We start from the raw sequence: 20521 nt of genomic DNA, 5'->3' as shown, positions 1-20521 counted from the left end.
TGTGGTGCCTTAGGCGGCGACACAGCTTTTCCTGTACTGTGGTTGGAGCATTTACCAAACAAATCTGCCCGTAAGATTCCGGTTCTCTTGAGTCTTTGTCGTCCCCTTTTTTCAGTATAATGATATTCGCTATTTTCCAAATTCTGGGCACCCGACCCTGCAAAAGACATTGGTTTAATAACACTGTTATATAATTTGGTTCACTAGCTGTTGCAGCACTTCTGCCAGTATTTTGGCAGGACCTGGTGCTTTCTTCTTCTTTAACTTCATTATGGCCAGTCTTACTTCCTTCTGGACAAAGAGAATCAAAACACTGTTATTCTCATGCTGCTCTAGTAACTCAGAGCGAAGATGCTGATGGTACTCAGTGTCTTCCACCGTTGTATCGTCTGGCAACAAAGCTCTGAGTCTCCCAGTCTGTTGTCATCGTGCTGACGCATTGTCTCAGTGTTGACAATACAGTGGGTGATATATCCTTGTTTGTTCCGAGTTTGTATGGAAATCACCAATATCTGTTACCATATGGTCCTTTAGGTACACCTCCGATATTACTCCTGTTGTTTGCTGTAGCAGTTCTTTACATTGTTCTTTGAATATTCGACAGGAAGCTTGGCCTTCTTTGTGGATCTATTTCCCCCCAAGGATCTTTGGTAGTGTCTACTCACCTGCCTTGCTCTGCGTCTTAAGGACTATAGGGCGGACTCTAGGGAATTTTAAACCATTTTGACTTCCTAACAAAATTTGGAATCGCCTTGTCTTGCGCTGTCTGCAACGTTCGCAACAATTCGTCCGCTTAGGCGTCAACATAAAATCCGCTTTCTTGTGGTGATTGTCATCTTTAATTCTGCCTTGAAAAGTTCCCAATTCGCCTTGCGTACACCGTATAATCACTCGGGCTAGATGTTAGCGTCTAAGCCATTATGTGCGTTTGTAATTGTGAAGTAAATGAGACTACGGTCACTTGTAAGTCCATCACAGACCTTCCAGTTGGCAATGTGGACTCTGACTTTCGAGTTTGTGAGGCTGATATCTACATTTTTTGCCACACCTGTGCGATTTTGGAAAGTGGGTGAGTTGAGAGGCCTATTCATGACATGAAGGCCACGTTCTTGTACAGCATCGTGAAGGCAGAGTCCTCTTTCATCCGTGATTCTATTATGTTGATTTCGCGTTTGCATCGAATACGAAAATGTCTCTGTCGTGTCGAACCAGTACTGCTGCTCTTCTTAAATTTTTTATGAGAGGGTGTATCTCATGACTGTATTGAAAATATTGATTAGTTACAAAAATTTTTCCCAAGGCAGTCATTATTTCTACTGTCACCGCGTGTTCGTCACAAGTTAAAAATCTTTGTCACTGTTATTTCTTTATGTGGTACCACAACTGCGGCCATTGGATGCTGATGTTACGATCTGTGCTGCAAGTGGCATGTGGTGTAACGCCTTGTTTCTGGAATATGGCTCTTGTATACCTCGTATGTGTAGATTCAACTCTTCAAAGTTTCCCTAGTTCTTACATCACCATTTATCTGGTCGATTTTAATCATTTGTCTCTGTTTCATTGCCGCTGGGGAGCGATTTGACTGTAAGTGATATCTACGGAAACCTAGTGAGCACTTAGCTATGGTGCCAGACTTACCTGTTATCATATACATCGACCATGTGTCATCACTAGTTGCCTGTACAGATGCTCAATATTAGGTGCGTTCTACCTCCTCTTGAAGACGACGCAAGAAGAGCCTGCACTTTCTTTGTATATGTAGGCAAGCAACTGCTAGCAAACACTATCTGATCAAAAGCACCTGGATACTAATATGTATTGCGAAATTGACCACTAGGTGTCACTAGAGGCGTACCCGCCAGTATATATTTATTTATTTATTTAGCCTGATCAGATGAGGGCCATCAGGCCCTCTCTTACATCGGACCAGTGTTCCACACATGCAGCATTTCACACATCAGAGTTACATCATGAACATAGTTTAAATGAGAAAATTAGCTTACTCTAGTGACAATATGAATAAAGAGTAGTGACTAAGACCTAATAAAGTAAATGCAGAAGTATTTTTACAACAGGTGCTATACATACAGATTATGATAAAAGCAATAATAATAACAGTAAAACAAAAAAAAATCAAATAATAATGATAAACATGACTAAGACCTAATAAAGTAAATGCTGGCAGTATTTTTACATCAGGTGCTATACATACAGATTATGGTGAAAGCAATAATAATAACAGTAAAAAAAATCAAATAATAATAATGACAAACATGAGAAAGATTGGCAATAGTAATGAAGGTTTGTGCAGATGTACATTAATATCTTGGTGTGTAAAGTAGATGTTTACTAGTATAGCGAGTTTTGGGTAAGGGAGATTTAAGGAAGGGGAAAGAGGGAAGTAATAAGGTGAAGTGCACTCATGTACAGAGGAAGGCATTACTGTTGCTTAAGTAGATACGTCATTAACTGTTTTTTGAAGTCGGTCATGTTTTTAAGTTCTCTAACATAACGAGGGAGGTTCATCTACATCTACATTTATACTCCGCAAGCCACCCAACGGTGTGTGGCGGAGGGCACTTTACGTGCCACTGTCATTGCCTCCCTTTCCTATTCCAGTCGCGTATGGTTCGCGGGAAGAACGACTGTCTGAAAGCCTCCGTGCGCGCTCGAATCTCTCTAATTTTACATTCGTGATCTCCTCAGGAGGTATAAGTAGGGGGAAGCAATTCGATACCTCATCCAGAAACGCACCCTCTCGAAACCTGGACAGCAATCTACACCGCGATGCAGAGCGCCTCTCTTGTAGAGTCTGCCACTTGAGTTTGCCAAGCATCTCCGTAACGCTATCACGCTTACCAAATAACCCTGTGACGAAACGCGCCGCTCTTCTTTGGATTTTCTCTATCTCCTCCGTCAACCCGATCTGGTACGGATCCCACACTGATGAGCAATACTCAAGTATAGGTCGAACGAGTGTTTTGTAAGCCACCTCCTTTGTTGATGGACTACATTTTCTAAGGACTCTCCCAATGAATCTCAACCTGGTACCCGCCTTACCAACAATTAATTTTATATGATCATTCCACTTCAAATCGTTCCACACGCATACTCCCAGATATTTTACAGAAGTAACTGCTACTAGTGTTTGTTCCGCTATCATATAATCATACAATAAAGGATCCTTCTTTCTATGTATTCGCAATACATTACATTTGTCTATGTTAAGGGTCAGTTGCCACTATCTGCACCAAGTGCCTATCCGCTGCAGATCTTCCTGCATTTCGCTACAATTTTCTAATGCTGCAACTTCTCTGCATACTACAGCATCATCCGCGAAAAGCCGCATGGGACTTCCGACACTATCTACTAGGTCATTTATATATATTGTGAAAAGCAATGGTCCCATAACACTCCCCTGTGGCACGCCAGAGGTTACCTTAACGTCTGTAGACGTCTCTCCATTTATAACAACATGCTGTGTTCTGTTTGCTAAAAACTCTTCAATCCAGCCACACAGCTGGTCTGATATTCCGTAGGCTCTTACTTTGTTTATCAGGCGACAGTGCGGAACTGTATCGAACGCCTTCCGGAAGTCAAGAAAAATAGCATCTACCTGGGAGCCTGTATCTAATATTTTCGGGGTCTCATGAACAAATAAAGCGAGTTGGGTCTCACACGATCGCTGTTTCCGGAATCCATGTTGATTTCTACATAGTAGATTCTGTGTTTCCAAAAACGACATGATACTCGAGCAAAAAACATGTTCTAAAATTCTACAACAGATCGACGTCAGAGATATAGGTATATAGTTTTGCGCATCTGCTCGACGACCCTTCTTGAAGACTGGGACTACCTGTGCTCTTTTCCAATCATTTGGAACCTTCCGTTCCTCTAGAGACTTGCGGTACACGGCTGTTAGAAGGGGGGCAAGTTCTTTCGCGTACTCTGTGTAGAATCGAATTGGTATCCCGTCAGGTCCAGTGGACTTTCCTCTGTTGAGTGATTCCAGTTGCTTTTCTATTCCTTGGACACTTATTTCGATGTCAGCCATTTTTTCGTTTGTGCGAGGATTTAGAGAAGGAACTGCAGTGCGGTCTTCCTCTGTGAAACAGCTTTGGAAAAAGGTGTTTAGTATTTCAGCTTTACGCGTGTCATCCTCTGTTTCAATGCCATCATCATCCCGGAGTGTCTGGATATGCTGTTTCGAGCCGCTTACTGATTTAACGTAAGACCAGAACTTCCTAGGATTTTCTGTCAAGTCGGTACATAGAATTTTACTTTCGAATTCACTGAACGCTTCACGCATAGCCCTCCTTACGCTAACTTTGACATCGTTTAGCTTCTGTTTGTCTGAGAGGTTTTGGCTGCGTTTAAACTTTGAGTGAAGCTCTCTTTGCTTTCGCAGTAGTTTCCTAACTTTGTTGTTGTACCACGGTGGGTTTTTCCCGTCCCTCACAAGTTTTACTCGGCACGTACCTGTCTAAAACGCATTTTACGATTGCCTTGAACTTTTTCCATAAACACTCAACATTGTCAGTGTCGGAACAGAAATTTTCGTTTTGATGTGTTAGGTAGTCTGAAATCTGCCTTCTATTACTCTTACTAAACAGATAAACCTTCCTCCCTTTTTTTATATTCCTACTAACTTCCATATTCAGGGATGCTGCAACGGCCTTATGATCACTGATTCCCTGTTCTGTACATACAGAGTCTAAAAGTTCGGGTCTGTTTGCTATCAGTAGGTCCAAGATGTTATCTCCACGAGTCGGTTCTCTGTTTAATTGCTCGAGGTAATTTTCGGATAGTGCTCTCAGTATAATGTCACTCGATGCTCTGTCCCTACCACCCGTCCTAAACATCTGAGTGTCCCAGTGTATATCTGGTAAATTGAAATCTCCAACTAAGACTATAACATGCTGAGAAAATTTATGTGAAATGTATTCCAAATTTTCTCTCAGTTGTTCTGCCACCAATGCTGCTGAGTCGGGAGGTCGGTAAAAGGAGCCAATTATTAACCTAGCTCGGTTGTTGAGTGTAACCTCCACCCATAATAATTCACAGGAACTATCCACTTCTATTTCACTACAGGATAAACTACTACTAACAGCTACGAACACTCCACCACCGGTTGCATGCAATATATCCTTTCTAAACACCGTCTGTACCTCTGTAAAAATTTCGGCAGAATTTATCTCTGGCTTCAACCAGCTTTCTGTACTCTGTTATTCCAGAGTCGGGTTCCCGCTACTGTAAAGGACTTGGAGAAGGTGACTGAGCGATGCAGTGGAACGGAGAGGATTTTATTATAATGGGAACGTGTGTTCTGTCATGTTGTTCCGACATGAGCGTTAGGGACGAGGAGAGATATGAGGGACAGTGTACATAGAAGGAGCAGGGAGTATTCTGTGTCAGTAGAGAAGCAGTAAGAACAGAATGGCTCACTCAGGAGAGCTCAGTGTTTTCGAACATGATCCAGTCATTCGATGTCACCAGAATAAAAAATCCATCAGAGACATTTCAACCCTCCTAAAGTTGCCCAAGTCGACTGTTGTTGATGCGATCTTGATGTGGAGATGCGAAGGAACAACACCAACTAAACCGAGATTAGGCAGACCTCGTGTACTGACGGACAGGGTCCATCGAGCATTGCAGACCGTGTTCGTAAATAATCGCACGAAATTGGGGGAAGGAATCACTTGAGAGTTCCAAAGAGCTGCTAGTGATTCATCGAGCACAATGACTGCCTGGGTACCATGGTCGAACAGCTCGTCATAAGGCACGCATTTCTGTTCTCAGTACTAAGCGACGCTTAAGGTGGAATAAAGAGTGGCTCCATTGAACAGTGGATAAATGGAAATGAGTGATGTGGATTGATGAACCTCGCTATATCCTGTGCTAACCTGATGTAAGGTTTTGGTTTGGCGAATGCCTGGAGAACTTTACCCGCCATCATGTTTAGTATCATAAGTGAAGTACGGAGGAGGTGGTTTTACGGTGTGAGGGCGTCTTGTGTGGTTAGGGTGTGACTTCCTCATTGTACTTAAGAAAACATTAAATGTGGTAGGATATGAACACACTGTGTACAGTAGAGGAACAGTTCAAAGACAATGATTGCATCAGCGTGACTGTATCCTATTATAATGCAGTATCTGTTACACAATGTTTTGTGAATATTAACGTTCATGAAATGGACTGGCCTGCCAAGATTACCGACTGAACTCAATGGAAAATATTTGGGACGAATTAGAACGTCGACTTCGCTCCAGACCCTAGCATCCAACATCGCTGCGCTCTCTGCTTCTGGCTATTGAGGGAGAATGGGCAGCCATTACTCCACACACAGACATCTCACTGAAAGTTGCGACCAGCAGAGTTTTAGTTGTCATAAAGACAAATCGTGGACACATCCTCATAATACGTGTCAGGATGTATTTGATCTGGTAGCATAACGGGTTTCGGAAAACTATACCAAATGTCTGAACGTCCTCAACGATAAGTGAAGAGCTGTTGGGGAAATAAGTAAATGCTTTACACAACGCGGAGCGCAGCCTGAAGCGGTACTTGGCAGTGTTTTCTCTGATTCTGAGCAACAACCAATTCCGGACGCCTTCCCTTTCAAGGCTACATTGCGATGTAGTGCAAGATACTCTTGGACGTCAAAACTCTAGTATTGAGTCATGTTCAGAACGCACCCCTTTAGAAAGAATCTGGACTCAGGTACACATCAATCCTGAACAGCAGTCTGTACAGGACATCACTTTGAATCTATGTTCGTTTGTAAGTAAAGTATCTTTTGATAATTTCGAGTAATTTTATATAAATATTGTGTAAATGTGTCTGAAATGTATATTTTGTCTATATTGTTTAATTTCTCATGGCTGCAAAATATTGACAGGAATTACGTATAGAAGACCGAAAAAGCTGACAGAAGCCAAACTGGCGGAAGATCACTTTCGTTTCCAAAGAAATCTGGAAACACGTAAGGCACTTCTCACGCTTACAAGGAACTCCTTGAGCGCGAGGCCGCAGAAGGCCAATGATGTTTACGGCATTCGACGCCCCACATATTGTTCACCACGCAACCACAATATTGACTACTAATGGCAACACGGGCGGGACCGGAGGTATCTAATGGTGAGCACAGCGTGGGGCTACGGAGCATACATGAACTGCTTAATCGACGAGTAACTCACAGTGCTAGAGGTGTTGACAGAAGCAGAGCAACAGCAATGATAAACAAGGCAAACATTGCATTATGCCTACAGCAACAGTTGCCGAAGTTGACATTTCTTCGGAAAGGAACCCAACGAATTTCGCAGACTGAGAAAGAAATGGCAGATGAAATATCAGCGTTTCTGCAAGGTGAATCAGAGGAATTGTGGTGTCGTATGTACATGAACAGTACAATGATGACGATACGTGCTTAATAAATGTAGGTGATACTTAAAACAGGTGTCGGGTCATGTAGTTCATCGTCCTTGTTGCACAGGGAGGCACAAATCCCGTCTCCAGTGTAACGTAGTGAACGACAATCGTTGTCCAACTAATGGATGCTAAACATAATTACGTACATGCAAGATCATCCGCAGCATAGTAAGAAAAATTATCAACAGATTTCGAATAAGTGCTTAGCATTCAAATAACTTCCGGGAATTCAGCCAGGTAACACTTTCAGCGACCGCCGATATTTCGGCGGGAGAACACCCCGCCATTTTCGAGGGAAACTGCAACGGACAGGCGGCGTACATGCAAATTTAAAACCTCGGTTCTTGGACTGAAGCAGGAAAGATAACACACACACTGAACACTAGTGCCACCAGAGATAACCAAAGTCAGAGCTATCGATAGTGAGACTATGAATTCGCAGGTGAGGTAGCATTGACTCTGTCCCTCTGTTTTTTGACAAGAGAGAGAGCCGGATTCCAAACAGAGTTTAAACAGAAACCTCCATCCCTGTTAACGAGGTTGCTCGCAAATTTAATCTCAACTGCCTCCCTAATACTCTCCCAATAGCTGGACGTGCATGCCAATATCTCGGTGTTATTATATAACATTGGGTGACCAGTATCCAAGCAATGTTCGGCAATAGCAGATCTACTTGGCTGCTGCAATCGTGTGTGTCGTTTATGCTCAGTACATCGGTCCTCCACGGTCCTGATAGTTTGACCAATATATGCCATGCCGCAGCTATAAGGAATACTATGCTGTGCACTCCATCGCTCCATATTACTGTCACACTCGAAATGGCAGCTCATTAGTACACAATTGCGGCAAGAGTTGGCGCGCATTTCTGCAGTACGTCATTGTACTACGCAAGTCAAATTACGTTATGGACGCTGCCGCACCGTACATATATTTGTAAAAGAAGACAACGCAATGAATTTTAAATAACAAACCCCTTCAAAATTTGTGAATGGCTAATAACCGACCAACACGTCAATGACAATTGCAAAAACAGGACAAACTTTTCGGATAGAGAGTTTTGCACACTGACAAGCCGGGTGTTATTTTCAGAACAAATTATTAACACCATACAAAGTAATCTTGACCTGGCAGAAAATTTTTGAGAATAATGACAATTTAACTGACCCCCAAAAGTTCATTATTAAACGCAGAAACAATAATAAAATACATTGATCAATATCCAAAACAAGAGACTTAGCTGTATCACAGAGAGGAAGCTGTTCTTCTTGCACCTCTCGAATTTACAGACTTGGCCAAGCAACGCTGGAAACTACACCTTAAATGTGGCCGGGACAATGATGCATAGAACATCAACAGGTTTAATCACGCGCATGCCCGCCCAACTAGGATCCGGGATGTAACGATTTTAGTGCGGCCTATCTAACCTAAGGACATAACACACATCCATGCCCGAGGCAGGATTCGAACCTGTGACCACCTTTACAAATAACTGTTTAGGTGTGACCCAATACATCAGTTGTTTTGCAGTTCCATTGATTAATAGCCAAAGAAGTTTCCCGTGTACTTGCTGACGGGTTCTCTTCAACCTGACACAGTACGGCCTCTTCCAGTTCGGGTGTGCGGCGTCTCTTGGAACATTACAGTCACGCCTGCTGACGGTGAAGGTACCCTTTCTCAAAGACGTGGCGTAATTGTGACGGAAAGGTTACGCGATGGAGTCAGATGTTGTGAAGAACGAACTTGATAAAGGCGACGGGCAGCTCTTCCATTAACGTGAACTTCGCCATTCAGAAGGACAATGTCGTCGTATTCTGCGAACGTGTACTCAACCATGTTGTCTAACACCCACAGACCGACAAGTGAATGAGGCTCGACCCAGGCCAGAGAGGTAGGATAGACGTCAAATGGCATCAGCCGATCCGACTTAGCCAACTCTCCCCCCACCATGACTATCCTACTGCATACCTACCTAGCAAAAACCTCGTTTCAAACGGCCTGTAGCACGGAAGTGGCACGTCTGGGGATATGGGTTCCTATTCAAAATATTATGAACCCACTCCTGTCTACAAGTCCTTATAGGTTGTAATGGGAATTCCAGAACATCCTGTATTATGTTACTTTTCTTACTCTCGTATTGCGCAACTAGGACCATACAACAACATCAACTGCTCACCTTACAATGCTAAGCATGAATTTGAACTTAATAGATCTTGAGAAAACACGTGCTGCTGTCGGGGAAACAGCTAATAACTTATATTAGAACTATTGTGAACCTTTACAAGTTGGCAGAATGTGTCATCAAAATGGGGAAAGAAATTTCTAGGGAGGTATTTAGAGTAATTGATGGTTCAAATGGCTCTGAGCACTATGGGACTTAACATCTGGGGTCATCAGTCCCATAGAACTTAGAACTACTTAAACCTAACCAACCTAAGGACATCACACACATCCATGCCCAAGGCAGGATTCGAACCTGCGACCGTAGCGGTCGCGGGGTTCCAGACTGAAGCGCCTAGAACCGCTCGGCCACACCGACCGGCAGAGTAATTGAAAGCCTGGAACAAAGATGCTGCCTAACTAACTCACTGTTTAAGATGTATGTGCAGAAGGCGCTGGATGTGTGATATAGAAAGTGAATCGGCATGGGAACGGAAGTAGGGAACCTGTGTATGACACAATTTTCTATACTGTTAATCAGGTCGTCGCAGCAAACGATGAAGATCTTACACGCTTAGGAAGTTATTGAAGGAATATACACTCCTGGAAATTGAAATAAGGACACCGTGAATTCATTGCCCCAGGAAGGGGAAACTTTATTGACACATTCCTGGGGTCAGATACATCACATGATCACACTGACAGAACCACAGGCACATAGACACAGGCAACAGAGCATGCACAATGTCGGCACTAGTACAGTGTATATCCACCTTTCGCAGCAATGCAGGCTGCTATTCTCCCATGGAGACGATCGTAGAGATGCTGGATGTAGTCCTGTGGAACGGCTTGCCATGCCATTTCCACCTGGCTTCTCAGTTGGACCAGCGTTCGTGCTGGACGTGCAGACCGCGTGAGACGACGCTTCCTCCAGTCCCAAACATGCTCAATGGGGGACAGATCCGGAGATCTTGCTGGCCAGGGTAGTTGACTTACACCTTCTAGAGCACGTTGGGTGGCACGGGATACATGCGGACGTGCATTGTCCTGTTGGAACAGCAAGTTCCCTTGCCGGTCTAGGAATGGTAGAACGATGGGTTCGATGACGGTTTGGATGTACCGTGCACTATTCAGTGTCCCCTCGACGATCACCAGTGGTGTACGGCCAGTGTAGGAGATCGCTCCCCACACCATGATGCCGGGTGTTGGCCCTGTGTGCCTGGGTCGTATGCAGTCCTGATTGTGGCGCTCACCTGCACGGCGCCAAACACGCATACGACCATCATTGGCACCAAGGCAGAAGCGACTCTCATCGCTGAAGACGACACGTCTCCATTCGTCCCTCCATTCACGCCTGTCGCGACACCACTGGAGGCGGACTGCACGATGTTGGGGCGTGAGCGGAAGACAGCCTAACGGTGTGCGGGACCGTAGCCCAGCTTCATGGAGACGGTTGCGAATGGTCCTCGCCGATACCCCAGGAGCAACAGTGTCCCTAATTTGCTGGGAAGTGGCGGTGCGGTCCCCTACGGCACTGCGTAGGATCCGACGGTCTTGGCGTGCATCTGTGCGTCGCTGCGGTCCGGTCCCAGGTCGACGGGCACGTGCACCTTCCGCCGACCACTGGCGACAACATCGATGTACTGTGGAGACCTCACGCCCCAAGTGTTGAGCAATTCGGCGGTGCGTCCACCCGGCCTCCCGCATGCCCACTATACGCCCTCGCTCAAAGTCCGTCAACTACACATACGGTTCACGTCCACGCTGTCGCGGCATGCTACCAGTGTTAAAGACTGCGATGGAGCTCCGTATGCCACGGCAAACTGGCTGACACTGACGGCGGCGGTGCACAAATGCTGCGCAGCTAGCGCCATTCGACGGCCAACACCGCGGTTCCTGGTGTGTCCGCTGTGCCGTGCGTGTGATCATTGCTTGTACAGCCCTCTCGCAGTGTCCGGAGCAAGTATGGTGGGTCTGACACACCGGTGTCAATGTGTTCTTTTTTCCATTTCCAGGAGTGTAAAAAAGTGGGGGTTTGAAAATTAATTGTGAGAAAGTGGAATAGCTACGTTGAAGATACAAGGGAAGTAAAATGCATACTGGGGGACATCAAATTAAAGTGTGTGTAATGACACATTCCTATGCAGAGACATACGATATCTTAAAAGCTGCGCCAAAGATAAATTGAGAGGCATGTATATTATAATCTTTGTAAAGTTCACATTGGATTCTCTTTTGTTTGATATTCCAAGGAGCTAAGGGACACTTTCGATTGTTGCCTTGTGGAGGATGGACGTGATTTTGGACTGTGCGGAAAGGCAGCCATGTGGTTGGTAATTATGGTTTGTGCGATGAGCACAGCAAGTCTTATTGTGTTGTGAATAAAAAATAGTGAAAAGTATCGAAGTGTTACGAAAATTATTTATAGCGACGTAGCATAGTATTCCTTGGTTTCCACCGTCTTCGTGAAGTGAACCGATGCCGACTCATGATGGTACACACGGTCAACAAAGAGAAGAACATCGATGGCGACTAATGAATTAATATTGTGGCAGAAGGACTAATTCTACGTCTAAGGTGAGAACTCTGATTAAATCAACAATGACGTGGAATTTAAAATATAAAATGTTTTTTATTTATTTCGCCACACTGGCGACCGCTGACAGGGACAGTGCTGGTGGAACAAAGAGTAAGTACTTCATTGTTGTGCTACAAATGTACTTGTACTAATTACTGTTTCTCTGTTACATGACGCACATGGAAAATGACGAATAAAGTGAAACAATATTAACTGTATAAACGGATGGCACAATAACCAGAAGGAACAAGGACAAGGATTTACAAAACTAACGTAATCGTGAGTGACGCAGCTCAGTCGGAATTAAGGTAGGAAAGCGCAAACGCATGCAGTGGCTGCACCTTGGCTTAGCTCCACTTAAAGCAGAACCTTTTCCTGTCCATATTAAAATCCTGGTAGTGTTTGTGGCAACACACAATTACACTTTGATAATTACTTTTTTATGTTCAACAATCGCAGAATTAGAAGACGTAGTGCGCCATCTTGTAAATTTCCGACGCGCAACAAATAACAATCGCGAGATATTTTTATTAATTCAACTGCGAGAGAATTTAAAGATTTAGATTAACAGTAAAGTACAGATAAAAATAATATCTTCACAATGGAATCGAAGAACTTTAATTTGACAAATGTTCATGGACACGTCACCGATTCTGACAATAGTGACGTAAATGATGACGCAATTAGTTTTTCAGCACAACATAATGTAGAAGTAAATACAATTCAATTGCACTCCACAGGGATTAACAATAACGAACCACTTGCAAATGAAACCTTGTGCACAGTCGATGAAGCATCGATTACCAGATCAGATGAAAATATTTCGCGTGAAGTCAGTGAACCTAGCCCGGTTTCGATTCAATCAGACCGTGGCAGAGAAACAATGGCAACAAATAATGGCATAAATACAAACGCACAAGCTTCGTCAGTTACGCTTGAGGCATTATATAGTCTGATGTCAAATGTGAGCGAGAAACTGGCGAATCTAGAAATAATGACAAACACAAAATTGTCAAACATGGAAATTGGGTTCCAACAGCAGTTTTCAAGTGTAAACACGCAATTTGAAAACATACACAGACATTTCGATCAACGCTTAAATAAACTCACCAATGAAATCGATCAAAAGATCGAAGACAAAGTCATCAAAACCGTCAATAGTGTATACAATGTATTGGCAAATGACTTAGAAAAGAAATTGTCAGATCTTACAACCAAACAGGAACAGGAACTGTCAGAAATAGTAGAAACACACAATCAAACACAAACCGTACAAAAAGAAATACGTGAAAACGTACAGGCTATTCAATTAAATTTAACAAGAGTACAGTCCGCATGTGAAGAAATACCTGACCAAGTTAATAAAGTTAACGAAGAAGTCGGTTTTCTGAAACAGGAGACTCGACGTATCAACGCGGACATTATCAAAATAAATGAAACTTTAGAAAACGGTAGTGTAAATGAATCAATAACTGACTGGGAAACAAAACTTTTTGAAAAATTAGGTAATGAAATCAAAGTAGCCGAGGACAGAATACGCAAGGAAATTGCTGGTGGACTGAATGTTTCAAATGACTTGCCTACGTCAAGCAACAGGCAGTGCGACACTTATTCGCCCGTGCCAGATTACGATGTCAATAACGCAGAACATCACGCGCCCAGTCCGGCGTATGTGCACGCACCGGCACAGGCAAACAATGGCTATTCGCCAAACGCGGTGCTGCAACAGGCAGTAGGCGTGTCGCCTTGCATCTCGACGATTCTAGTCGATGAGAGCCTGTTGAAACATAGACACTTTCCAGTTTTCTCCACAGAATCCAGAAAAACTCATCCAGTCGTATTTGTAAGAGCATTTAAAAATGTCTTACCAAGAAACTGGACTGAGGCACAGAAGATTAGATATGTAGTAGGCTTCACACAAGGCGACGCACTTTTGTGGGCCACAGACATGGCTGAACAGTGCGTCACCTACGAACAATTTGAACGGGCTTTCTTGGAGAAATATTGGTCTGCTGGGGTCCAAGAAAGACTGCGCCGTGAAGTATTCAACCCACAACCGTTCAACCTCAAAAACGGCGGGTTGAGAAAGTATTTCGAAAAGTACTTGAATAAGACGCGCTATTGGAACAATCCAATACCGCACGTAGATGTTCTCAAAATTCTGAAAAACAAACTACCCGCGAACTTACGCGAAAAATTGGTAACCATACCGGAGAACGACCTTGAATACTTTCTTTCCGTGCTTGACTCAATTGATCTAATATACGAAGAAGAGCCGAGCACAAGTAATCGGAATGAATATTCCGGAACCAATCAAAACAACGGTAACGGATATCATTTTAATGGCAGTGGACAAAACCCACACAGTTGGCATCCGTATGCGACAAGGCCAAATAATGGAACCTGGAATTACGGAAATCGGAGGAATTCGGCGCCACAGAGACGTGAAGACCGAAGGTACAGTACAGATTACGGTCCACGCCGGTATGGAAATGATAGAAATCGCGTGAATGATTGGTCAGGCCCGCGTGATGAAAGGCGGCACACAAATGAAAATTACAATAGTTACAGTAATAGGAATGACAAACCAAGGAGGAATAGCGACGGCCGGTCGCAAGAAAATGTTGCACGCAGCGGTCCGGAAACTAATTGGCGACAGAATAATCACTCAGTACACTTTGTAGAGGTAACGGACAGTACTGAAGCAACGCCGTTGTCTCCCCCGGTAAACAACAATCGGTCGTAATGAGCCCCCACCGGCCGACCGATTTGACAACAGGGGGCACAAACAAGCACACATTACATCTTAGACAATTATTTTTAAGATATGATCAGGATGCGACCGTAGAAGATGATCTATGTGAAGAAGAGACGAAAGCACCGGACAAGGTAAGTGACCTCGTGCAGGCTGTAATAACAACAAAAAGATAGGAAACGTTACAGAATTTAACATTGGACAGGAAGTACTATTACGTACCCACCCAAAATCCTCTAAAATTGAGGCATTAAACAAAAGTGGCAGTTGTTGTATGATGGCCCTTTCATTATAATAGACAAACCTCACCCAGGATGTTATCTGTTAGGTAACACACGAACGGGCAAGGTGAAAGGGTTATACCCCCACAAGGACATCAAGGAATTTTTTCATTAAAGGTTATATGTTATTTTAGTAAAATTGAAATTGTACAACCTTGCTGTCATTAACCTAAGAAACTTGCGAACAACTGGGGGCATATGCCAGCTTAAAAGCGCATATTTAACCAAACCTAATGAAACATGTGTTACTGTGTGTCTTAACACTATAAAATAAACCATATGGTACTTTTGTAGTCTAACTCAGTTATTTAAGAGAGGGGAACAAAGACAAATTAGCGCGAAGGTCAGAGTTTGTTCGCTTGAGACGAGCAACAAACCACACGTCGAAGTTGCAATCCAACGCTCAGCTCATGAGCACGCGATAACCGCATGTCAAGACGAGGTCATTGGCCGCGCTGTAGGCAGCGAGCCGGGGAGAAATCTTCCCCCCTTCCATGTCCGATCAGCTGAGCGTATACAAAGCGCGAAGGCGCATGCGCGGTCGAGTCCAGGTGTCACGTGACTATTACACGATGGTGGCTATCACGAATAATGTTCACCAACAATGCAGAGTTTTCCCCGCGCCTACAGTCCAGTCGTGGTACGTAAGCGCGCATGCGCGGAAAGTTTAAAAGTTTTGAGACCACTCTTACTATGAGACACAGAGACGAAAGTCATTCAAAAACAGGAAAGGAAAGGGTACACAAGTCTTGTAAATAGTAACTTAGAAAATTTAATTATAAGCTGGTATTACGTAATAAAAGTGAACATGCAAGTACATACTGGTCATGGACGGTATTGTAATATTATATTATACTGAGTAAAATCTTAGCTTTTACGGAAGGAGAAAGAAAATAGAAAATAAATAGATAAATAATGCAGATATATAACCGGAAGAAAGGCTATGTACACGAGAACAGCACACAATTACATATAGGGAAAAAGCAGCAAAGAGGAAATCAAAGAGATAACGCATACATTTACATTACACAGTAGATAGCGATTTTCAGAATGAACAACAAGGTAAACGCGGGAATTTTTGTGACTAAGGAAAAGAGTGACACAAGCTATTTTAAATAGGAAAATAATAAACAGATCTATGCAGCGTGAGTAATGAACTGAATCGCTCTCAAAACAAATACCTAGAGTTTATAGAGAGAGAGACACACATTAACGTTAGGAAACACCTGAAGCACTCAGCAAACAACTTTGTAGAATATATAAGCTATACACGAGGGTACATGTACGAAAGCTAAAGTGTAAAGGAGGAAAATAGGGAATGTTGCGCATTAATGGACTGTAAGGCAGTTATGTATGTAAGAAGAAATATTTAGTTGTAAGTATTATTAGTATAAGGGACGATGCTCAGCACACCCTGAATTATTTTGGAATATTGAAGGAATGGTGCAGGGTACCGAAAAAGGGCCCCACCAGCAAAGTGTATATTATAGTGGTAGATATTTTTTTGTGTATAAACGTATGTATGAATGTGTGAAAGGCGAAAGAAGCCCTGTACATGTACGGAACTTAAACAACGTAGAAGTGTATAATGAAAATTAAACTGTAAGACAACCTCGTATAAACAGGTATACCTAACGTCAGGAAACAACTTAATTAAAACTGTAAGACTCTACGAGTGTACGAGAAAAGGTGAAAAACCTGACACAAAGTGCAATATTAGCGATGCTTCACTCATGTATGCAAAAGGAAGGTATGAATTACTTTACCCACTTGAAACATGAAAGGAAAAAATCATGTCAAAATTATATGTTTCACACATATTACAATTTACAGTCACAAAGAATGAAAATGATCTCGCCGCTGTACGAGAAACAGGTAAGTAGTGTGATCGACGACCTGTAAGCAAAGGAATCGTCTATAAAATGAATTATGAACAAAAGCGTCGTAAAGAATTTCATGCTGCACTGAAGCTATGAAAGTCTGATTGTTCGTGTACATAGATTTTCATGACAACCGATGCATTAAAATGTCTGTATTTTTTCTCCCATGATAACACAAGACGCCTATAAGCGCACTTTAATTGAAGATGATACACGCAAACAAGGGCGTGCCGCTATTATGAAACTCTGTACATAGTAATAGTAGTTACACCCTGAACTTCAAAATTTTATGTTTATATGTCCATGTGTTTAAGCACAAACCACTGTACATATTAGGGTTATGCTGCATATAAATGTCCATGTGTTTAAGCACAAACCACTGTACATATTAGGGTTATGCTGCATATAAATGATTATTTCGTGCATTTTCAGATTTTATACGCAAAAAACCGTAGCATACACGTAGTCGTTGCCACTACCCTAAGAAGAAGGTAGAAAATTCCCTTCCCAACCTTCAGTGGAGCGGCTACAGGTGTATTCTCTGCATGCTGATGCATGTCGTTGCGTATGAAGAATACGTAACGGAGGTAAACCTTAACTTATACTCGAGTTCAAGAAGGAAAACAAAGGACTTGTCCCTTCTAACAGATTAATGGAAAAAGGCGAGTGTGTGTGTGTCAGTAAAATCCAAGACGAAGAAGCCACTATGAGTGGTCAAAAATTTTTTCAATTTTAGTCGATAGTTTTTTCCTGTAGTTAATGTAAACAATGTATTGGATGTATTATATGTTATTCCATTGTATGTGATGTATTTTGTATTTCATGCCAAGTCCCGTGACTTACAAATTATGTGCATTGACCAGAAGTATTGAGGGGAATGAATCTCAGTACAATAGGTAAAAGGGGTTAATGCGAAGAAAAAAAAGTGTAGTGAAAAGGAAGTTTCGATCGCAATACTCGCGGTTAAAGTGGTGTGTGTGTAGAAATTAAAATTGTGCAAAGTAGTGCTACGTTGCAAATGTCAGCGACCCTAAACAAGTGACAGCGAAAATTGAAGCTTGTATCGTCAAACGACCCATGGCGTCACAGTAGGAAAGGACAATGCCAAACAAGTTTGACATGGTACGCTTCTTACCAGGAGCTGCATCGACGGGATCGTCCTCCGCCTCGCACATAGTGTGGTGTGTTCTTCGGGGCACATATTCCAATGTACCTCGTTGTATCCAGTCTAAGTACTGGAAGGAACTACAAAAAGCACACGCATACTGAGGTTCGGAAGTCTTGACGGTACCCGCACGTCGGTGTATATTCAGTGCACTTGCGCGCGCATTCAACCAACGTCGCCAGCTAACGGACGACCAAACAATCAGGCGCGCGTATCACCCGCCCATATTCAACACGGGCTAGCGAACAAAGCTCGTCGCCCCAGAATAAATACAGAAAGCAATACAAGGACTTAATTTTCACCTCGGATGAGGAAGGAAACATTTGTATGTAACGTTGTATTCAGTGTATATTTTATTGTACAAACTTTACTACATGATGTCATTTTCTCAGTATTAACCAGAACTTTGTATATTAGGATTAAGGTTTGTAAATATTAGCATAAGTATACCAAAAAACTGACACACACTCAGAAATACCAAAGAATTCACAGTGCCATGAAAATGAGACAATAAAAATGAAGTTTGTAAATAAAAGACCCCCAAACCTATCAATTGCAAGGTCGACTACTGTATCCTGTCAATCAAATAAAATTTTCTAGTGACAGTATACAGTAGGGGGGCAGTTGTAATGACACATTCCTATGCAGAGACATACGATATCTTAAAAGCTGCGCCAAAGATAAATTGAGAGGCATGTATATTATAATCTTTGTAAAGTTCACATTGGATTCTCTTTTGTTTGATATTCCAAGGAGCTAAGGGACACTTTCGATTGTTGCCTTGTGGAGGATGGACGTGATTTTGGACTGTGCGGAAAGGCAGCCATGTGGTTGGTAATTATGGTTTGTGCGATGAGCACAGCAAGTCTTATTGTGTTGTGAATAAAAAATAGTGAAAAGTATCGAAGTGTTACGAAAATTATTTATAGCGACGTAGCATAGTATTCCTTGGTTTCCACCGTCTTCGTGAAGTGAACCGATGCCGACTCATGATGGTACACACGGTCAACAAAGAGAAGAACATCGATGGCGACTAATGAATTAATATTGTGGCAGAAGGACTAATTCTACGTCTAAGGTGAGAACTCTGATTAAATCAACAATGACGTGGAATTTAAAATATAAAATGTTTTTTATTTATTTCGCCACATGTGTGAACAGTTTAAATAAGCGGGTAGTATCCTACCACGTGGTGAAGACGGGGATCCCCAACGAAGGAACAGGCAAAAGGGGGATTACACAAATCCACTGTCGAACTAATAAAAATTTATGGAAGTGAATGTTAGTAACTCACAGAAAGAAAGGGAAATAGACCACTTGAGAAGAGTATGTAGAATTTCACGGATTGATTGCGTATAAGATGAGGAAATAAGAGAAAAGACGCAGACCCATTGTAGTATTGCGGACAGAATAGAAGAAAGACAGCTAGGATGGTTAGGAATGTCAAGAACTGAAATAAGACAGATGGCCAAAGAGAGGACTTTCATCGCAACCTACTAAGAGCAGAAAAGAGGAAGACTGCGGAAACGGAGGCTAAGGGGTATCCAAGAAGCGATGGAGAAAAGAGGAATAGAAGAGGCTGAGGAAGAAGGTGAGATCGAAGCGTTTGGCGACAGAGATGCGTTGACAGCTGTAGGGCCCTCGCGACAAGAAGACGTTGCGTTTTCGTATTTTCCCAGTACTATTCATCTTGTCCTCTTATTGTCTTTTCCTTTACTCCGTCCATGTTGTTCCTGATTTCTTCCTTCTTTAGGTCTAGAAAAGCGTTCTAATTTGTTTCTTTATTCACAAAATATTTTCTTTCTCGTATTTGCGATTACACTGTTTTACATTTTGCTGTATTATGTGGTGAGATACAGCGAGGATTTGTCGCGCTGTCCACAGAAAGGCACGGTGCACGGCGTGCTGCTGGCTCTGAAGTACATGGGGAAGGCAGCAGGCGGAGATCCCGGGCTGGTGGTCAACCTGTCGTCCATCGCGGGGCTGCACCCCACCCCTCACGTGCCCATCTACTGCGCCACCAAGCACGCTGTGGCCGGGCTATCTCGCTCCTACGGGGTAAGCACCTCACTGTGACTTGTAAAGCTAAACGTCAACTAACTCCCAGCTAGCAACTGTTTGTGGGTTCAAGCCTGTGGCTGCGGTTCTGCGTGACGTGCATTCGACAAGTCCTTTCCAGATATATGCGACACTTGTGTCTACACACAGGTCACTCAATACTCGTAGATTATGGAGTAGTGGTTTGTGAGCATGGAACTGCCATCCGATGGCAACCCG

General features: G+C 43.0%; 1 protein-coding gene across 1 annotated transcript in view; it reads left to right on the top strand.

Moving 5' to 3' along the window:
- Positions 1 to 20521, top strand: part of LOC124775346 (15-hydroxyprostaglandin dehydrogenase [NAD(+)]-like) — a 56973-nt gene that overhangs the window by 13605 nt on the left and 22847 nt on the right. The window contains exon 4 of the mRNA XM_047250178.1: positions 20129 to 20302. Within this exon, the coding sequence (XP_047106134.1) occupies positions 20129 to 20302 (174 nt within the window). The remainder of the gene's footprint in view (positions 1 to 20128; positions 20303 to 20521) is intronic.

Source organism: Schistocerca piceifrons, chromosome 2, assembly GCF_021461385.2.
Source record: "Schistocerca piceifrons isolate TAMUIC-IGC-003096 chromosome 2, iqSchPice1.1, whole genome shotgun sequence".
NCBI classification, from domain to species: Eukaryota; Metazoa; Arthropoda; class Insecta; order Orthoptera; family Acrididae; genus Schistocerca; species Schistocerca piceifrons.
The sequence above is the reverse complement of the archived record's forward strand: the minus strand, read 5'-3'. Positions and strand labels throughout refer to the sequence as shown.